This window comes from Bombus pyrosoma, linkage group LG6 (genome assembly GCF_014825855.1).
Source record: "Bombus pyrosoma isolate SC7728 linkage group LG6, ASM1482585v1, whole genome shotgun sequence".
Taxonomy (NCBI): Eukaryota; Metazoa; Arthropoda; class Insecta; order Hymenoptera; family Apidae; genus Bombus; species Bombus pyrosoma.
Window position 1 is genome coordinate 9985129 of NC_057775.1, and position 15951 is coordinate 10001079.

The window sequence follows — 15951 nt, forward strand, 5'->3', positions numbered from 1 at the left end:
ACGAGGCGCGCCACGTCTTCCACTTTCCGGCTACCAACCGCTCTCTTTTAATGGAGACCCGGCCGTTTTCTTATTCCGAGACGCCGAAGACGGCCTAGCCTCGCGGGCACGACCTATTTCCCGGACATAAATCAACGTTGACGCGACGGATTCCGAGTCTTTACGACGTTTTCGAGCCCAGCTATTATATCGATGGGACCGATTGACCTATAATTAACCGTCGGTTACGTTCTATCGATCGCCGTGATCCCCTGATCTCCGACCAGAGTCCAAAATTTAATTCAAACTTTGACCAAGGTTTGACTTAATTCGCAAGATTTCGGTGGATCTCTTAAATAAAAGTCGATCGTAATTATCGATACGTAATTACGTATGTACGTCTTTTTGTATGGCTGGTGTATGGCCGTAAGTAGCGAGTCTCGTTGATGATTCAGTTCGTGTTTTATACTGGATGCTTGTCACCGTGTACTTTAATCAGATCATCGTGACCCTCGGAACTGAGTCATAATTCTATGATAATTTAGAAACACAACGCAGGTGGACTCAGCATGACCAAGAGCATCCTCTTTAAACGGGGATGGACTGAAGCGGAACAACCCCTGGCGAATCAGCAGGTGTAGGAATTAATATGTGGCCGAAACGCATTGTAAATTAAGAATCATTTAATAATGTGCGTGTAATAACATGAACTTATTTTTATCGCGACATGTGTTCTACTGCGACCGATGAATTCATTAAAAAAAAAAACTTCCTGAGATATCTGTTCGGTTGTCGCTCGTTGCCATTACAAGTTGTAGTATTCGCACGATGTGCACAAATATTCAATTCCATAGAAACGTTACCGTCAACAACACTTGCATCTGCATCTAATATAACCAGCCGAAATTCGTCGACAACCGTAGAACACGAGAAAAGCGTTCAGTTCACGCGCTTTCATCTCGACTACGGGGAAGAACGTTGGAAATCAGTTCGCGTGGAACGGGCATGTAAATTTCGCCGGGATAAACTTTTCAATGCGGACCTCCACGGCGCTGACGAATTGCGAACGGCCACGCTGTGACAGATGGATCTCCCTCGGATGGTCTGCGTGTCCGCCCCCTTTCGCGAGTGTTCCGCCCGACGAACCGCTAATTTTCTCGGACAACCGCAAAACCGCAACAATAATAACACCCCCGTTCAGCAGGGGTCGCATTAAAATGCACCAATAACAATCCTTAACCGGAACGAACCCTGTAATTACTCACGGATAAATCTTGCTGTCGGTAGTCGACAGAGATCTAGGATCTTCTCTAGGCCAAGGGATCACCGTGGATCCCCCTTCTTCTCCTTTCATACATTTTTAATGAAGTCCCTTTTTCGCTAACAGAACGCATCGATCAAAACCTCGTGGGATCCAGATTAGAAGCACACTGGCGATTTTTGAAAAGTTGCTTTACGTATAATAGGATGTTAGATAATAGGTAATTTTTGGTTCTATGTCGAGAGATGTTTCCAAGATGCGATTTTTTATTTGTATTTTCTATTCGATTAGTGAATTCTTTTCAATTCTCTCTAGTTTTGCACGTGACGGATCATGAAGAAGCAACTGTCCCTTTTTACTGGCGTAAGACGTGCATCCTGCTATTATTACTGTTACACATACGTTTTCATGTTTAATCAACCAACAGATTAACGAACGTTTCACGTTTAACAAATTCCACGTGAAATATTCGCAACTTCACTTAAGGCTTAAAATACACTTATCAGTTTTTTTAACTATCATTAACTGAAAACGAAGGTCAAAAAGAAGTTCAGAATACAAAATGGAAAACCATGTGAAAACTTATGACCCGCGTAACGACTCACTCAACAACGTCGATTAGCCATTGACTTTCTTTTTCGTTGTTCGACCAATCGACTGCGCGAACATCGTTCGTGTTGCCGTTTATTACTTGAAATTTATGCAGCTATTACGGATCTCAACGCCAGGTGTCCGTGCAAATGCGTGGCCCTCGAAGTCTCCTTTGACCCTCACGTCCTCCTCTCTAAGCTTTTTGTCCAACCTTTCTCCACGGTCTCTGCGCCATTCTCGCGTTCTTCGCGAGTAATACGTAGTTCTTGTCGCATCCGGAACTACGTGTTGTAATTATTCCTTGATAATCCGTGGGACGCCTGTTTTTATCGATGGAAATAAAAAGATTTTACTACTCGGCGAGGCAGCCCTCTTGTTTTTTCAATCACGACATTGATAGATAGAAACGTTTTCCTCTGACACTAAGTGTCAGCCTCGTTTCAAAAACTGTAGCAAAAAATTGATTATGAAATCTTCAACATCGACTTTTACTCATCGAACTGAGTAATTCTCTGTTCGAAATAAATTTGAATAGAAAATATTCCGTTCGACGATTAATTTTGCAAATTTTAACGTAACTCTGATCTCTGAACCTTAATCTGTCGAAAAACCGTCAGGATGCTGATATTTCTCAAACAGTTACTTTCCCCTTTCCTCGAGATTGCAGTATACTCGAGAAAAGAAGGATAAATAGAAGAACATAGGCAAGAAAATCCTTAGTTAATAACCCGTCATTAATCAATCATCTCTTAATGACAACGCGCAGAACTCGCCTGGGGAAAGTTGGAGAAGAGCAGAAAACACGGAATCCTGGTTATTCGCGGAAAGGATACAGTTTCCCCGTAACGCGTAATCGATGGAAAAATCGATTTAAGGGCAAAAACCAACGATGGTTCGCCAGCCCTGTTAGAAGAATGGGAAGAAGAAAGAAAGGAGAAGAGGAGAACAGGTTCGCGCTAACGGACACCTCGACTACCAATTTACCGGGTGCACGCAACTAGCCGGTCATATTTTATTTACGATATAATTGAGATATATTGAAAGCCGAGATACAGACGTCCAGCTGCGTGTTCCTGCGGAAGAACGAACACGGACGAGCCGTAATTTGAACGTTCCCGCGCGAAGAAGGTTAACGCGCATCTTATTAGTCCCGTGAAATAGCCACGAAACGTCTTTGGTACTGTTAAACCCGTTTACCGAATTGAAATGTTTTATTTTATAATTAATACGGAAAGAAATAAGAATATAAGCGTAAGAAATAAAGTTCAAATAATTCATTTCAATTACACGGTCAAGAGTAACGTTAGATGAATGCGATTTAATTTAGGATTAGTATTTGGTAAGGATTGTTAACGGATCGATGACACGTTGCCAAGACTATGACGGGGCCTAAACGTGGAGAATGCGCGAAACTTGGCAGGCAGGGCAATCTCTCCGAGCAATCTGTTGCGTTGTCGGGCGAAACGGAAAGAAAGTAAATTTTCGCCGAGATTTCCTCGCTAGCCCGGGAATAACTCGTCGGAAAGTTAAATTTTAAAAGCGTTTAACATCCACCGACCCTCCGGTGGCTCGCCTCTGTCTACCGTGGCCCCTTGAGGGACGGAATGAGAAGAAAACTAGGGGTGCGAACAATATAACCCACTTGCAAGCGGCCAAATTTTAATATCGCGTCGCATCGATTTTCCATCTTGACACGCTGATTTTCCAAACGACGTCTCTATGCTATAACTACGACAAACCTGGGCTACCCTTTCAAAATCGTTGACTAATAGGTCTGAGTGTATTCACGTATTTCGGCGATGTAGCTAATATATATTTAATAATATATATTTAATTAATGAAATATATATTGAATAATAATTAAATTTCTTACTAAAATGTCATTGAATACCGTTAAATCTACGTATTACTCGAATCAACGGAATACGATTTTCCAAACCAGCGAAACAATGCCTAATTACCAATAACTCGTTGCTCAAGCAATCCCCATCCAAACTTTCCCACGTAATTACCAAATTCAACAAAAGCGGCGCTAATAGAGCAGCAAATTATTAATGTCCTCTTGGAATAACGCGATACCTTTCTACCGGCTTGTATCCCGTCAACCGGCGAACAAAGAACATTTTCCTCGATGCTCCGACGAGGGTTAAGGTTATAAATAGTCCGCCTTCGGGAGGCAGTAAAGAAGCAACTGCGAAGGGAAGTTGCTCGGGAAGAAAAGTGGGTGGGAGGGAGAGTTTGTCAGCGCGAGCCAAATGAAATTGTATTAAAGTTTCACCTCGTAGCGAAGCTCGAAACGAGAAGTGGAAAGGGGAGGAAAGGGATGGTTAGGAGGAGCAGGAGTGAGAGAGAGAGAGGGGGGGAGGAGAATGGAAGCAACACCGCCAACGAGCAAAACGACCCGGGCCAGGATATTAAAGCTTGTCGCTTTAGGACAAAATGAAGGCAAGAGTTCGGTACGCTTCGGCCTCTGAACAACACTCTCCCTCGACACCGGGCGAACCGACCATGGAAATATGAGATTCTTCGAAAGATACGCGCCGTAAACTGTTTTTATACCTTAATACGTATTTATGCGCCGCCAGCACCACCGCCCCGATAGGATTCGCCGCAACGGATTCGTTCCTGCTTCTTATTAACGCGTGCCCTCTTTTCTTACGTGTCTTGTGTGTAGGCTGTTTTCTGTGTTTCACTGCGAGTTTGGATATGGGAGATCGAGTATGGCAGTATCGAGAAACGAGTACAACGAATGACGGATTAGAACGCCTCCTGTAGATTAGTTAATGCGACGAGGAATATACGCCATCGATGTCACCGTATTGTTTTACGTTAAAGCTGCACCTAAGCAAGCGAGAGAAGTTTCGATGGAGTTGACTGGAGCAATTTCGTTGAGGCGCGTTTCAGTGTTATAGCTATCGCTTGTTTTCATGTCGGGCATAAGAAAACTTTACTCCGAAACACTGCATGCGCAGCAGCTATTTGCATGAGAGGGCAAAATCGCAGGAAACGTTGCGCGCCCTCTGGATTTCCATAATTTAATTCCGCAACTGTATTTGGGTCGCGGTTTCTATTCAAGCGTCCGCAGATGAGAAACGGTAAGGAAAAAGGGAAAAGAGCAACGGACGCCGCGTCGACGGCTGTATCATTCCGTGAATATTACATTTGTGACTGGCCGTGGCGCGATGCGCGGGGCGCCTCGCCTTCCCTAATTTCCTTCGGGAAACGCAAGGAATAATGTCGCTCGTGGCTGCACCGCTCGCTTCCCGTGCATTATTCATCGAGACTGAAATCGTTTTGTTTTTTCCCCACCTTCTTGGCAGAGGAAACGTGGAAACTCTCTTCCTTCCAGCAAAAAGAGAAACTTGGTACAGAAGATGGCATTAATTGTGCGAATTATAGGATTGTTGTGAGTAACGATCGACAGTTCTCACTGTCTAGTTCAGACGTTGTTACGATCAGCGTCATCTTGCAGAGAACAGTTCAGGAGCCGCCCTTACGTTATCGGAAGATCCATATCTGATCTAAATTCTGTTCGTACGTCAACGATCCTTCGTGATTCTCTTGGCAAGCGCATAAAATACTCGTAGATTCAGGAAGCTCCCAGAATTATCCTCGTTATGCTACGTAAATGTTCAGCAGCCGTCCTTACGTTACCGGATCCTGTGTTTTGCAAGGTTGTCACGTAGGAGCAGCGAACCGACGACGCCGGTAAGTGGATCGACTAGCCAGCGGTGGAGCGTCCGGTTGTCCGGGACAAGCGACCAGGGACAATCTTATCTTCCGCAGAAAAAATTGAGACGTCGGTTCTCGTCTTTGTGAACTTCTGCACGGATATACATAACCGGCACGGCCGTATCAAGTTCTCCGGGCTCCGATGCGACCAGATAGGCCCAGACCTGAGAGAGCTTACGCGTAATCAGACCCGTATCCCCGCGCATATTAACGAGGCGTGCGCGCGTCCACCCTCGTGCATCGTGCGTGCTCGCGTGTGTCTTCCAGATTCGCATCGCGGACGCGAAAACAGCGACAAATCGGCCACGGTGACTCGGCCAGTATATTACTCGTCCCGGATGACGTCCTGCGCAGAATCGTTTTATGGGATGAAATTATTTTACGTGGACGCGGGTCGAGGATATTCGTTCGCACGAAATGTTCCAAAACTTTTTCGGTATCGATATCCAAACATTCTTACACTCGCTCTCTCGCGAACAGGTAAGTCTTCCAGTTCTCCCAGCTGGCTGTCGATCCTTCTACAAGCGCCATCTCCGATCGCTGGAGCCAACATTGCAACGATATACCCGGTCGGTTCCGTCATCGAAGAATTCCTGGGCAATTTATTTTTTGCTCGCAAATCATTTTGCCCATTAGTCGACACAGAAGAAGGAGTCGAAGGAGGAGGAGAAGAAGGAGAAGGAGGAAGAAAAGGAGTAAGAAGGGGCGGCCGCTAGGGGCAGCTGTCGGGACGGGCATGAGGTGGCAGGCAAGGAGACGCTGGAACGAAGGGTAATCCTTCCGCTGATGTGTGTTACGAGGTCCACCCGCCCGCGCACTCATCATCACCGAGATAATGGAGTGGGCGTTACACACGGAGGAAAGATGCTGGATGTTTCAGGGCCTGGCCGAGCGTGGCTCGCAACAAAAACCGCCACTCAGCGACCCTAGCCCGACTTACACGACCATAAAATCATCCTAGTTCTCTGCCACCCCGCCTCCTCTCTCTCTCTCTCTCCCTCTCTCTTTTATCTCCTGCTCTATTTCTCGATGTATGTATGTACAGTGACGTGCAAAACTCTTCGGTCAGGATGATCTTCTCGACTATTTTTTAACGCCACTCCTTTTCTTGCAGATAATTGAAGGGTTTACAGCGGTGAGGTGGCAACTCTAGCATTTAAATCGTATCTATTGGAATTAAAAGGACGATGTAGTTAAAGAATTAAGTGGATATATCCCATATTACTTTCTTGCAGAAAAATTCCTCCAGTTTCTACGGTACATAGTATGGTAGATAGATATAATCTGTTGCTCGATTCGGAACCGTGGGATTCGTCCCTCCTTGACCACGAAGAAAGCAGATCCTCGGAGGGCGCAGCCCCTGTCGTTCGATCCGCGGATGTTCATTGGCTCGAAAATTTTAATAACCCGAGCAACGATAGGTCGGAAGAGTACGCATGTCCAGCGGAGTGTCACCAGCGTGGCGACAACGCGCCGTTGGTGACACAGAACACGGTATTCCTCCTTCCCTCCGCTGTGTCACAGCCTGCTTCTGTCCCACGATCCATCGTGTCGCGGAACAGGGAGGACCTAACTGGATCCAGTAGAGGCTTTTGCGCAGGCGTGCTTCTTGTTAGGTGGTCCGCAGATTCTTCGACTCTTCGTCCATATATTTCAGACATATATCGTCCATATACTCGATATCTCATATTTTTCTTGTAATTTTGTCAAATGTTCAATTCGGTGTGTTCAATTCTAATGGATAACTTCGTCGATTTGCAAGTGAAATATGCAGAGCGCATACGGAAATGAACGGGATAGGATCTATGTTACGCGAGAAACGATCTATCTTTGAAAATAATCTAATGCCTACGTCTGGTACGTATAGTTCATCGAGATCGATCGTCTAACGTCCCTTCTTCGTTAGTAGATCCTGAAGATACTAATTTTATAGCATGCAAGTGTACGACTCTAAGCTGTATAAGAGAATGAAATAAAAATGAAACAGGGAGAATCGCGAGAAGAATGGAAAGACGTCGATCTTTGGATACAAAAGAATGGAAACAAGAGTAGTCCGCTATAAATTGTAGAAGAACGAGAGCGTAAGATAGCACGGGGTGACGGGAGCAGCGGCGGAAAACGAAGATCCGCGGAGGACGGATGAGGTGACCCGGGAGAGAGAGGTATTCGACGGAGTCCAACGTAGTCTCTTGGATCGATACGAACGGCGGCGCGCTGTGTCCCCGTCTGCCATTGGTCATAGCAAAACCTAGACGTGCCCGGTTTTCTCCTTTCCTCCTGCTACCCCCTTGTCCTCTTTGCCCTCTTCCGGCCAGCCACCCCTTGGACTCCGTCTATATCCAGTCGACCTAGCTGCCCGCGACTACCCCTTACCCTTTAACTCCCTTTTATTCCCCCTTTATCCTTCCTCCAACAGTCTACGTGATTCTCTGCCCCTCTTCTTCCCTCTCCCTTTCTCTCTCTTTCTCTTTGTTCTTCTTTATTTATAATAGTAGCAATAAAAAGATAACATTACCTGATAACTAGCCTTAATTAGAAACTGCTATTACCATGAAAGTTGTTAAAAAGAAATCGATGAATTATGTTAGATTGTAGGATAGGATAATATTGTAGATATTTTTCGATCAAATCTGATCATTTCCAGGTCGTAAAATAATTGATAATCGTTGTACGTTACGTTTCTTGCTATATTTTGATAATATTCTTAAGACAAACTAAACTTACAAAAACAGAACGTTTTACCGATATTCATGGAAAAAATATTTGGTTTAAGAAAGAGACTGTGCGTTTGGAAGTTGCCAACGTACAAGCATCAAGAAGATCGCAAAAACGAAGACACGAAAACATCGCAATAACATCAGACAGTATTACGTAAAATACGTCGGATTACCTTAGAGACGACCTCGAGGCTTAATAGCTTAGGTGAACGGGACAATCCCACGATGGTTGTCAACGAGTACCTCGAAAGACACACCGTTGACGATCCACGAGGACAACGAGGACTTGTGTTGCGATGTCGGCGCGCAGCTCCAGTCGGAAACGGTTGTTGAATATGGATGAGTCTCGCCGAAGAGCGGACACAGTCTCATGCTCGCTACGCGGAGACATAATTGCCTTAATTAACGCTAATATGTTAAGTCGCGCTGGCTTCTTTTGTTCATCGTCAGGCTGCGCGTCGACGTAAAGAGTCGCGTTCGTTCGGTTGGTATCACGGTGAACGCGACTGCACGTGATTCCTGCTTGTAACTAGGCTATCCGTATGAAATATCGACGTTTGCATTCGAGATTCGTAGATAAGCAGAATGCCTCGGATGTTTAATTGCTAGAAAAGCAACGATCGCCTTTAGACGGTAATTGCCGGTGTCGTGTAACGCCGTTCGTTCAGTCGAGTAGCGAAGAATTCGTTTCGCGAGCAAAAAAATGAAAAATTAATGGGACATGTGGAGATATAGGTGACCTGGGTGAAGCGAACTCGAGAGTAGAGTAAACAAAATTGATTTTTAGGGAACGAAATGACTTTTAACGTGTTTGGTAATTTGGGATTTGACTTTGAATTTTCGAAAGATACGACAACGCGATTGAGTCGATGTAGCAAGATGCATAACGTGGAAGGATCGATAAAATTAAAAATGGAAATGAGAAATGGTATTAATATTGCGGCGATAGTTTCAGGCGTTGCTAATGATTAACGATAATTTATTTTATCGATAACGTCGTTAAAATATCGATAAAACGAATAATGGTAGCCAAAGTAAAACGTAACGTGGAATAAAGTCACAAGCCGGATTTTTGTTCACTCTATAGACAAATGTATCGCGTCAGTCACTGAAATCGTAATTTACACGATGTTTGTAAAATACGCATGAAGGGATGAAAATCCTAGATCCGCTGGATCCACTGCCAGTTTCCATAAAATAGAGTTTTGTGTTTATTGCTATAAAAAATTCACTGTACTTTCTAAGTCGTCTACAATGTTCAGGATCCACTTGAGCGTTGTTCTTCGTCCGTTAGCTCGCAGTCGGCGCGCTAGAGTTTATCGAACTTTGGGCGTAGTCGTCGCGTCGGTCGCGCGGCATGCCGCGGTTCGATGTGTGTTCAACTCGCATTTTCTTTACGAAACGAACGGAATGCATAAGTATTTCCGGTGGTGTTCCAGGCCGCGCAGGGAGGATTCCCCGATGCGACTTCCGGTTGCGAGGCGAGCTAGTGTCCCTAATTACCGTGTCGGTTCATGAATACGATTGCCGCGCGACGCGGCTCGCCGCGGCACGGAAGCTAGCGTGGCGTCACCGGTTGTTACTCCGCTCATGAATTTATGTATCTGCATTCTCGAACGCGGTTCGAGGCACCCCGATGCAGAAGAAGAAGACGAGGACGAAGAAGAAGAAGAAGAAGAAGAAGGATCTTCCTTTCTCCGGTCTGTAGCCGCTTCCTTTTACCCTTTGGCACGCCTCGGTGCCCTCGAACGATGTCGCGGATTCGTGCCAACCGGATAACCACCACGGTTGCGGACTCCTTTATGCACGATGGTCCACGTCGTTGGAATTTGCTCGGCGAAGTCGAAAAAATTTTCGTTCGTTCGCAATCGTGAAATGGTTAGGCGAAGGATTTACCGCAGAATGGAAGTTACGTTCGCGTTCAGAATGGACTTTGATTCTTCTAATAGAGACAAACAAAAATTGTGATAATTATGAAATGACTGTGTATAGGTACGCAGTGCTCTGTGGTCGCTGCCGCCTTTTTTTTTTTTTTTTTTTTTTAATTATATTAGCTTTGAAACTTAATTGTACAAAAAGATGTTATTAATTTATACTTGAAGAATATTCGTTTCGTATCGTCGTATCGCCAGACAAATCTGACAAATCTGTTCCACCATTCGATACGCGTAGGTTAACTGGCGAATGAATCGAGTGGTCTGTAAGAACTATCGTGGGACGAAGAATCGTGTACACGCGGATCCAACTCGGTTAGACATATACGTAGCGTATCATATGGGTGGAAGGCAATTATTCGTGCGGCTGACCCTGAAGGCAATGATAACTGCGGGCGGCACATAATTTTGAGCACCACGAGCCTGCCGCGGCAGTACGTAACTCTGCCGGTCTTATAATGAAGATATAACCGAGCCGACTGCCGAGACATCTTTACGTCCGAGAATGCATGGCTTGTTACTCCGCTTATGATGCCAGAGACTGCGATACGTGGCTCTCTTCCTGTCCTTCGACTCGTTCGATGTTCCTGCACTTTGCCAATGGCGATACCAAGGGCGATCTCTTCCACTTTATCGGTTTCGATAGTTCTCGTAATACGTAAGTACGTTGTAATTTTCTCCTGCAATACGATCCAATCATTGTGTTCGATGTTCCACAAGCGCTGAAGAGAATGTCATTGTCACATTCAAAATGGGAAATTTAGCTTTAGTAAATTGATCTATTAGGCGACACCGTATATTTACCGGAAACTTTATGCAAGATTTTACAAATTCCGATTAAGTATAAAAACATCTACCGTTCTTGCTGGTCGACGCATACGTTTACTATAATCTACTATACGTTTACTATAATTCGTAATATAGAATAGTACGAATGTATAATGTACAAGTAGTGACGCGCGAAATTCAAAATTCAGAGAAACGACGTTTCACATGTACCAGTGCAATATTTAATTTTTCCCATTTACAATTCCCGGCGGTGCGTCTCTGACGCCAAGTACACGAGCTGAGGTTTTTCGTTTTTTTTTTTTTTTCATCCTTCATCCTCGCTTCTCGCGGTAGGACGCGAATTACATATTATGGGATCGCGTGCGCAACGCGACGGGTCGACGAGAGGGATGATTAACGGTTATTCGGGCTCAGTTTTCCAAAGACAATTATTTAACTCGTCAATATTGAACAGCGTTCAATTAGAGGAGAATTGAAATGAACACCGTGGAACACGTTTCGAGCGGCCGCCGACGCTGATACAGCGATACCCGCGTTTGGTTTTAAATCCCCATACACGGGATTCGCGATCCGTAAATGAAAATCTGTCGGCGGAACGCGCGGGATATTGAATAACATTTATTCGTACGAAGGGATATTCGCGTTGGAAACGGGGACGAAACTCTTGTTTTTTTATTTCATATAACGTACAGTGGCTCGCCAGAGTATTTCAACACTCGCCATAGCAAGCTTTCACGTATATCTGGTACGTGTTATATGAAATATTTTGAAATTTCCTTAGCGTTGTAATTAGCACGACAGTGGTGATTACATTGTTGTTTCGAATCAATCTGAAAATGTATACAGAAGATACGATATATTCACTGTAAACGTATATTTGTAAAATATACTCGTAGCAATTTTGAGCGTATAATAGATATTTTTAACGGTGACACCGAATGTCGGGACTTATTAATGGTAAATTTAGATATTTCTGAAATATATACGTACATATCTGTACGTGTATATACGTAGCTTTATAAAGTTATAAACTGCAAATTTGCTATAGCATTGTACTAGCGTAAGAATGCATTAGCATAATACCATAGTCTGGCACAAAAATCTGGTCAGTTTCACATCGTGCACTCGCATCCTCTAACTTAAGAAGCTACACGTGGTCACCGATAACCCATTGAGGGGTTAAATCTCAGACTCGTTTCGTGGCCCACACGGCCAATTTTCGCACAGTCGCGCGTTTCCTTCGCTTCCCTCTCCCCCCCCCCTGCCGCGTATAATTTCTCCTGTTCTTTTTCTTCTCGTCCCGCTGCCCCGGCCAACAACCTGGCCTGACGGCTGCGCGTAAAATTGGCCGGAACGCATTTTTCCATTAGGCCGGTACCCGAGCCACATTACAAATTATAGGTGTACTCTTATTGGAGAACTCGATGAAACGAGGGAACCGATACGCGCGCTTGCTGTTTTCCTCTCTCTGTGCCGCCTGCTCTCCACGACCCACAAGGTCCATACTCGCGATCGTCGCGCTGATGGCCAAATCACCGCTTGAAAAAATCACCTACGCTGTATTTTGGACGAAATTAACCACCAACCACCACCGAAACGAGTTGTTCGGATATTCGATGTCGGCGGATATCCTATGAAAAACGATTTGTCTTAGCAACGGACTTAGAAAAATTCTAAAACTGGAGGAGCGATTACGGTCCTATCCAACATGGAACTGCAATAGAAACAAAAGAATAACGTTGAATGTGAGCGATGCTGCCAGACATCGGAAAATACAATTACTTTGCAATTACATACATACCTTTCTAGAATCACGACGTGCCTTAGTTAATAGTAACTTCGCAAACTAGCTATTAGAATACCTACATACATCACGCGCATCCCCTTTAGCTGAACATTTCCATCGCAGTCCATTTCTCCGAAACTGCCTAAAACCACTTTAAATCTCTCAAATACACGCAACTTTCACAATTCCCACTCGAAGTGGCCCGCAGTCCGCATGACGTTCATAATAGATGCGCAGCGTAGCGTCGATGTACCACAAGCGAACGTAGCATAACCTAACGTAACGTAACAAAATGGTAAAAGTAGCCGGGGGCCATCGAGCCGGGTCGTTAGAGACACGCCCGTGGAAAATACGGGGCTCTCGCGAGTCGCTTGACATTAAAATCACATTTGCCGGTTTTCCACGGAATCCACCGAGCTCGCTTATTCATCGATTACGGCTAGGCTGGCTTCACTTCGTGATGTGTCCGCCACGGCATTAAACGTAATTTAACGGCGACATTTACGCCGCTTGTAAGTGATTTCATTGCATCTCTGACGGATTGCGCATCATCTAATTCAATTGCGCGCCTCTTCCCTCTAGGATCGCGTAATGCCACCTGCGATTAAAGTAATTCCTGCCTCGATTTTATACGGATATGGTTAATTGATCGGAATCAGGCGTCTGTGCTACCGCGTTGAACTAGTTTGCTCAAGAGGTTATTACCATTCGAGCCGATGGAATTTTCTTGTCGCTGTATAGTTCAGACGTTCGTCGACGTTCGAACGTTCGCTTGACAATTCATTGCAATCGGAATCGCGTGCATTCGTGTTTCTTTCTACCGAAGGGAGCGTAGCGTTTGTTCTAGAAAAACGTATGTGCCGAACGACGATTTCATCGGTATCAAATATTTCAGAAACTTATATATACTGGCCATTTGTTAGAAAATTCTGACACACTTTGCCATTGCTTAAAACCGCTCTTGCCATCGGTAAAACGCATCAAATTTTAATATCTCGAAACCACTCGATTCTCACCTAACCCGAAGACCATTTCACAACCTCCTCCCGGCACAAAAAGTCGTTCATTTCTTTTTACGATTAATAAAGCATCCCCGTTAAGGCGCACTTTAACTCAATTTCCCTTTTACGCCCTGGCGAAAAGAAAAAAGGAAAAAAAACATACAACGCGTAATCCGTTAATGACACCAAATGAAAATATGAACGTTCTCGGGGAGAAGTTTAAGAGGCAAGAGCCAAGCCTGTGTGTACTGGCACACAGCGGTGCCATCGATTCCAGAGGGAGTCATCGCGGCATTAAAACTCCAACGATCCCGAGGGCAGATTCCCGGCTGGACGAAGTACAAGGCCCGTCGTTAGGGGTTTGGTCGCGTTAATGACGAAATCTCTTCGTCCTCCCTTCTTTTTTTCTTTTTTCATCGGTGATTCAACTGCTTCTCCCGATGAGACTTCTTACCCCATTGTCTTGGTTAAAAGGATTCCACAATAAACAACGATCAACCTCAGCAAATTAACCATAGCCGTCGTGGTCCACGTCGGAGATTTTCTTTGCTGCCTGTGCGAGCGTATCCGAGTCTCCGTTCTGCTAGAGATACGTGTTAACGACGTTGCATCGCAACCAGAGATTGCCGTTCATATTTAATACCAGGTTGTCCGAAAAGCTTCTTTTCTTGCTTAAGGAAACATTTTTTGTTTTATATTATTCAATGGAACGTCGTTCTATCAGAACAAAATGCATCGTACATAATTCAATAAAATTACATAAAACAAAAAATGTTGTTCATCTGTTACTTCCTTATAAAACGAAAGAAGCTTCTCAAACAACCTAATACTTAACGTTAAATACCGATATTTCATACCTTGATTATTTCAAACAGCTACTGGGAATCTCACCATAAAAATGTACAGAAATGGCGAGAATTTCAAGCGATTTTCTGATATTCCCGCTGGAAAAGAAGTATCGTTAAGGAAACATAGAAACGGCTATCTAAGACACCGAACGCGGAATAAAAGCACGCGTTATTCGTTGTCTGTTGCAGAAGATCGTGAGGAACGCGAACCAGAAGCAGAATGGCTGTTCGTCGGTCGCTGACGCGCAAGAAACGCGCCCCGTCGCAGGTTAGTGTATCTAATTACCCGTGCCGTTTTACATCAACGATTTGCAGTGATTTACGACGAAATTGTAGCGGCGACCTTCGTCCAGTCGGCGCAGGTTCCGGGACAGGCGATGAGGGGGTAAGGACGGGTCGTGTGCACGGGCGACGCCGGGACGGGGTGAGGGGAAGGGGGGAGGGAGGGGAACGAATCAGCTAAGCGGTCCGCGGGTAAAAAACACTAAAGGATTCGGTCATTTATCACAGCGCTGCTGCCCCCGGGGCACCACGGGAATGAAAAGGGGAGGAATATAATCCGTTGGACAGACTAATCGCGGACTAACTATACACATATTATCTACAATAATTTCATGGTACTAGGTCGCATGGTAAGTGGAGGGGGAAGGAGAGCTTCTCTACGTCTACACCGTAACGAAATGAGATTTCGTAACGAAATACATAGTTTATTAGAAATGGCTCCGGTCGATGGAAGAGTATTTTACGTTACGGTAGTTTTGTTGTGCCGGGAGGCTGTCAGGATTTTTCGAATTGGAGCGTAAGAGTGTTTAGAATTTTATGAAGCGTTGATGTTACTTCGCCAGGTTGCGTACTATTCGTAGTAGGTAGGTTATCAATTCTTTTTTTCTTTGGATTGCACGCAATTATTGCCAGTTAATACGCCAAAATGTGGAGGATTGTTCCTCGCCCAGTTACACCGACGATACCAAATTTATATAAATTGTAATTCAGGATTGTACTCCTCGAATTCGATAATCATCGAACATAACCTATACGTCTGTATGTTAGAATTTTTCACGCGCCATCGCTATTCTAAACAATTAAATGATTATTGACTTAACCTTAGGGCACTACGCAGCCTGTCTACGCGAAGCTGGTGAAAAAAAAGGAAAATAACGAGTTAACCTTACATGCATATTCATGCAACGTCGAAACAGCGAGAACAGCGTAAACCAGATCGCTACACAACGGGAAAGGTATTTTGTTCGCATTTTTATCATCTTTTTTTTTTTTTATTTTTTCCCTTGTTTTCAAATAAAGAAAGCCCCGAA

The 15951-nt window shown here is 44.6% G+C and overlaps 1 protein-coding gene across 1 annotated transcript in view; it reads left to right on the forward strand.

Annotated features, from left to right (window-relative positions):
• The window catches only part of LOC122568276 (protein MLP1-like), a 64764-nt gene that overhangs the window by 43822 nt on the left and 4991 nt on the right, over window positions 1-15951 (forward strand). The window contains exon 3 of the mRNA XM_043727841.1: window positions 14828-14906. Within this exon, the coding sequence (XP_043583776.1) occupies window positions 14828-14906 (79 nt within the window). The remainder of the gene's footprint in view (window positions 1-14827; window positions 14907-15951) is intronic.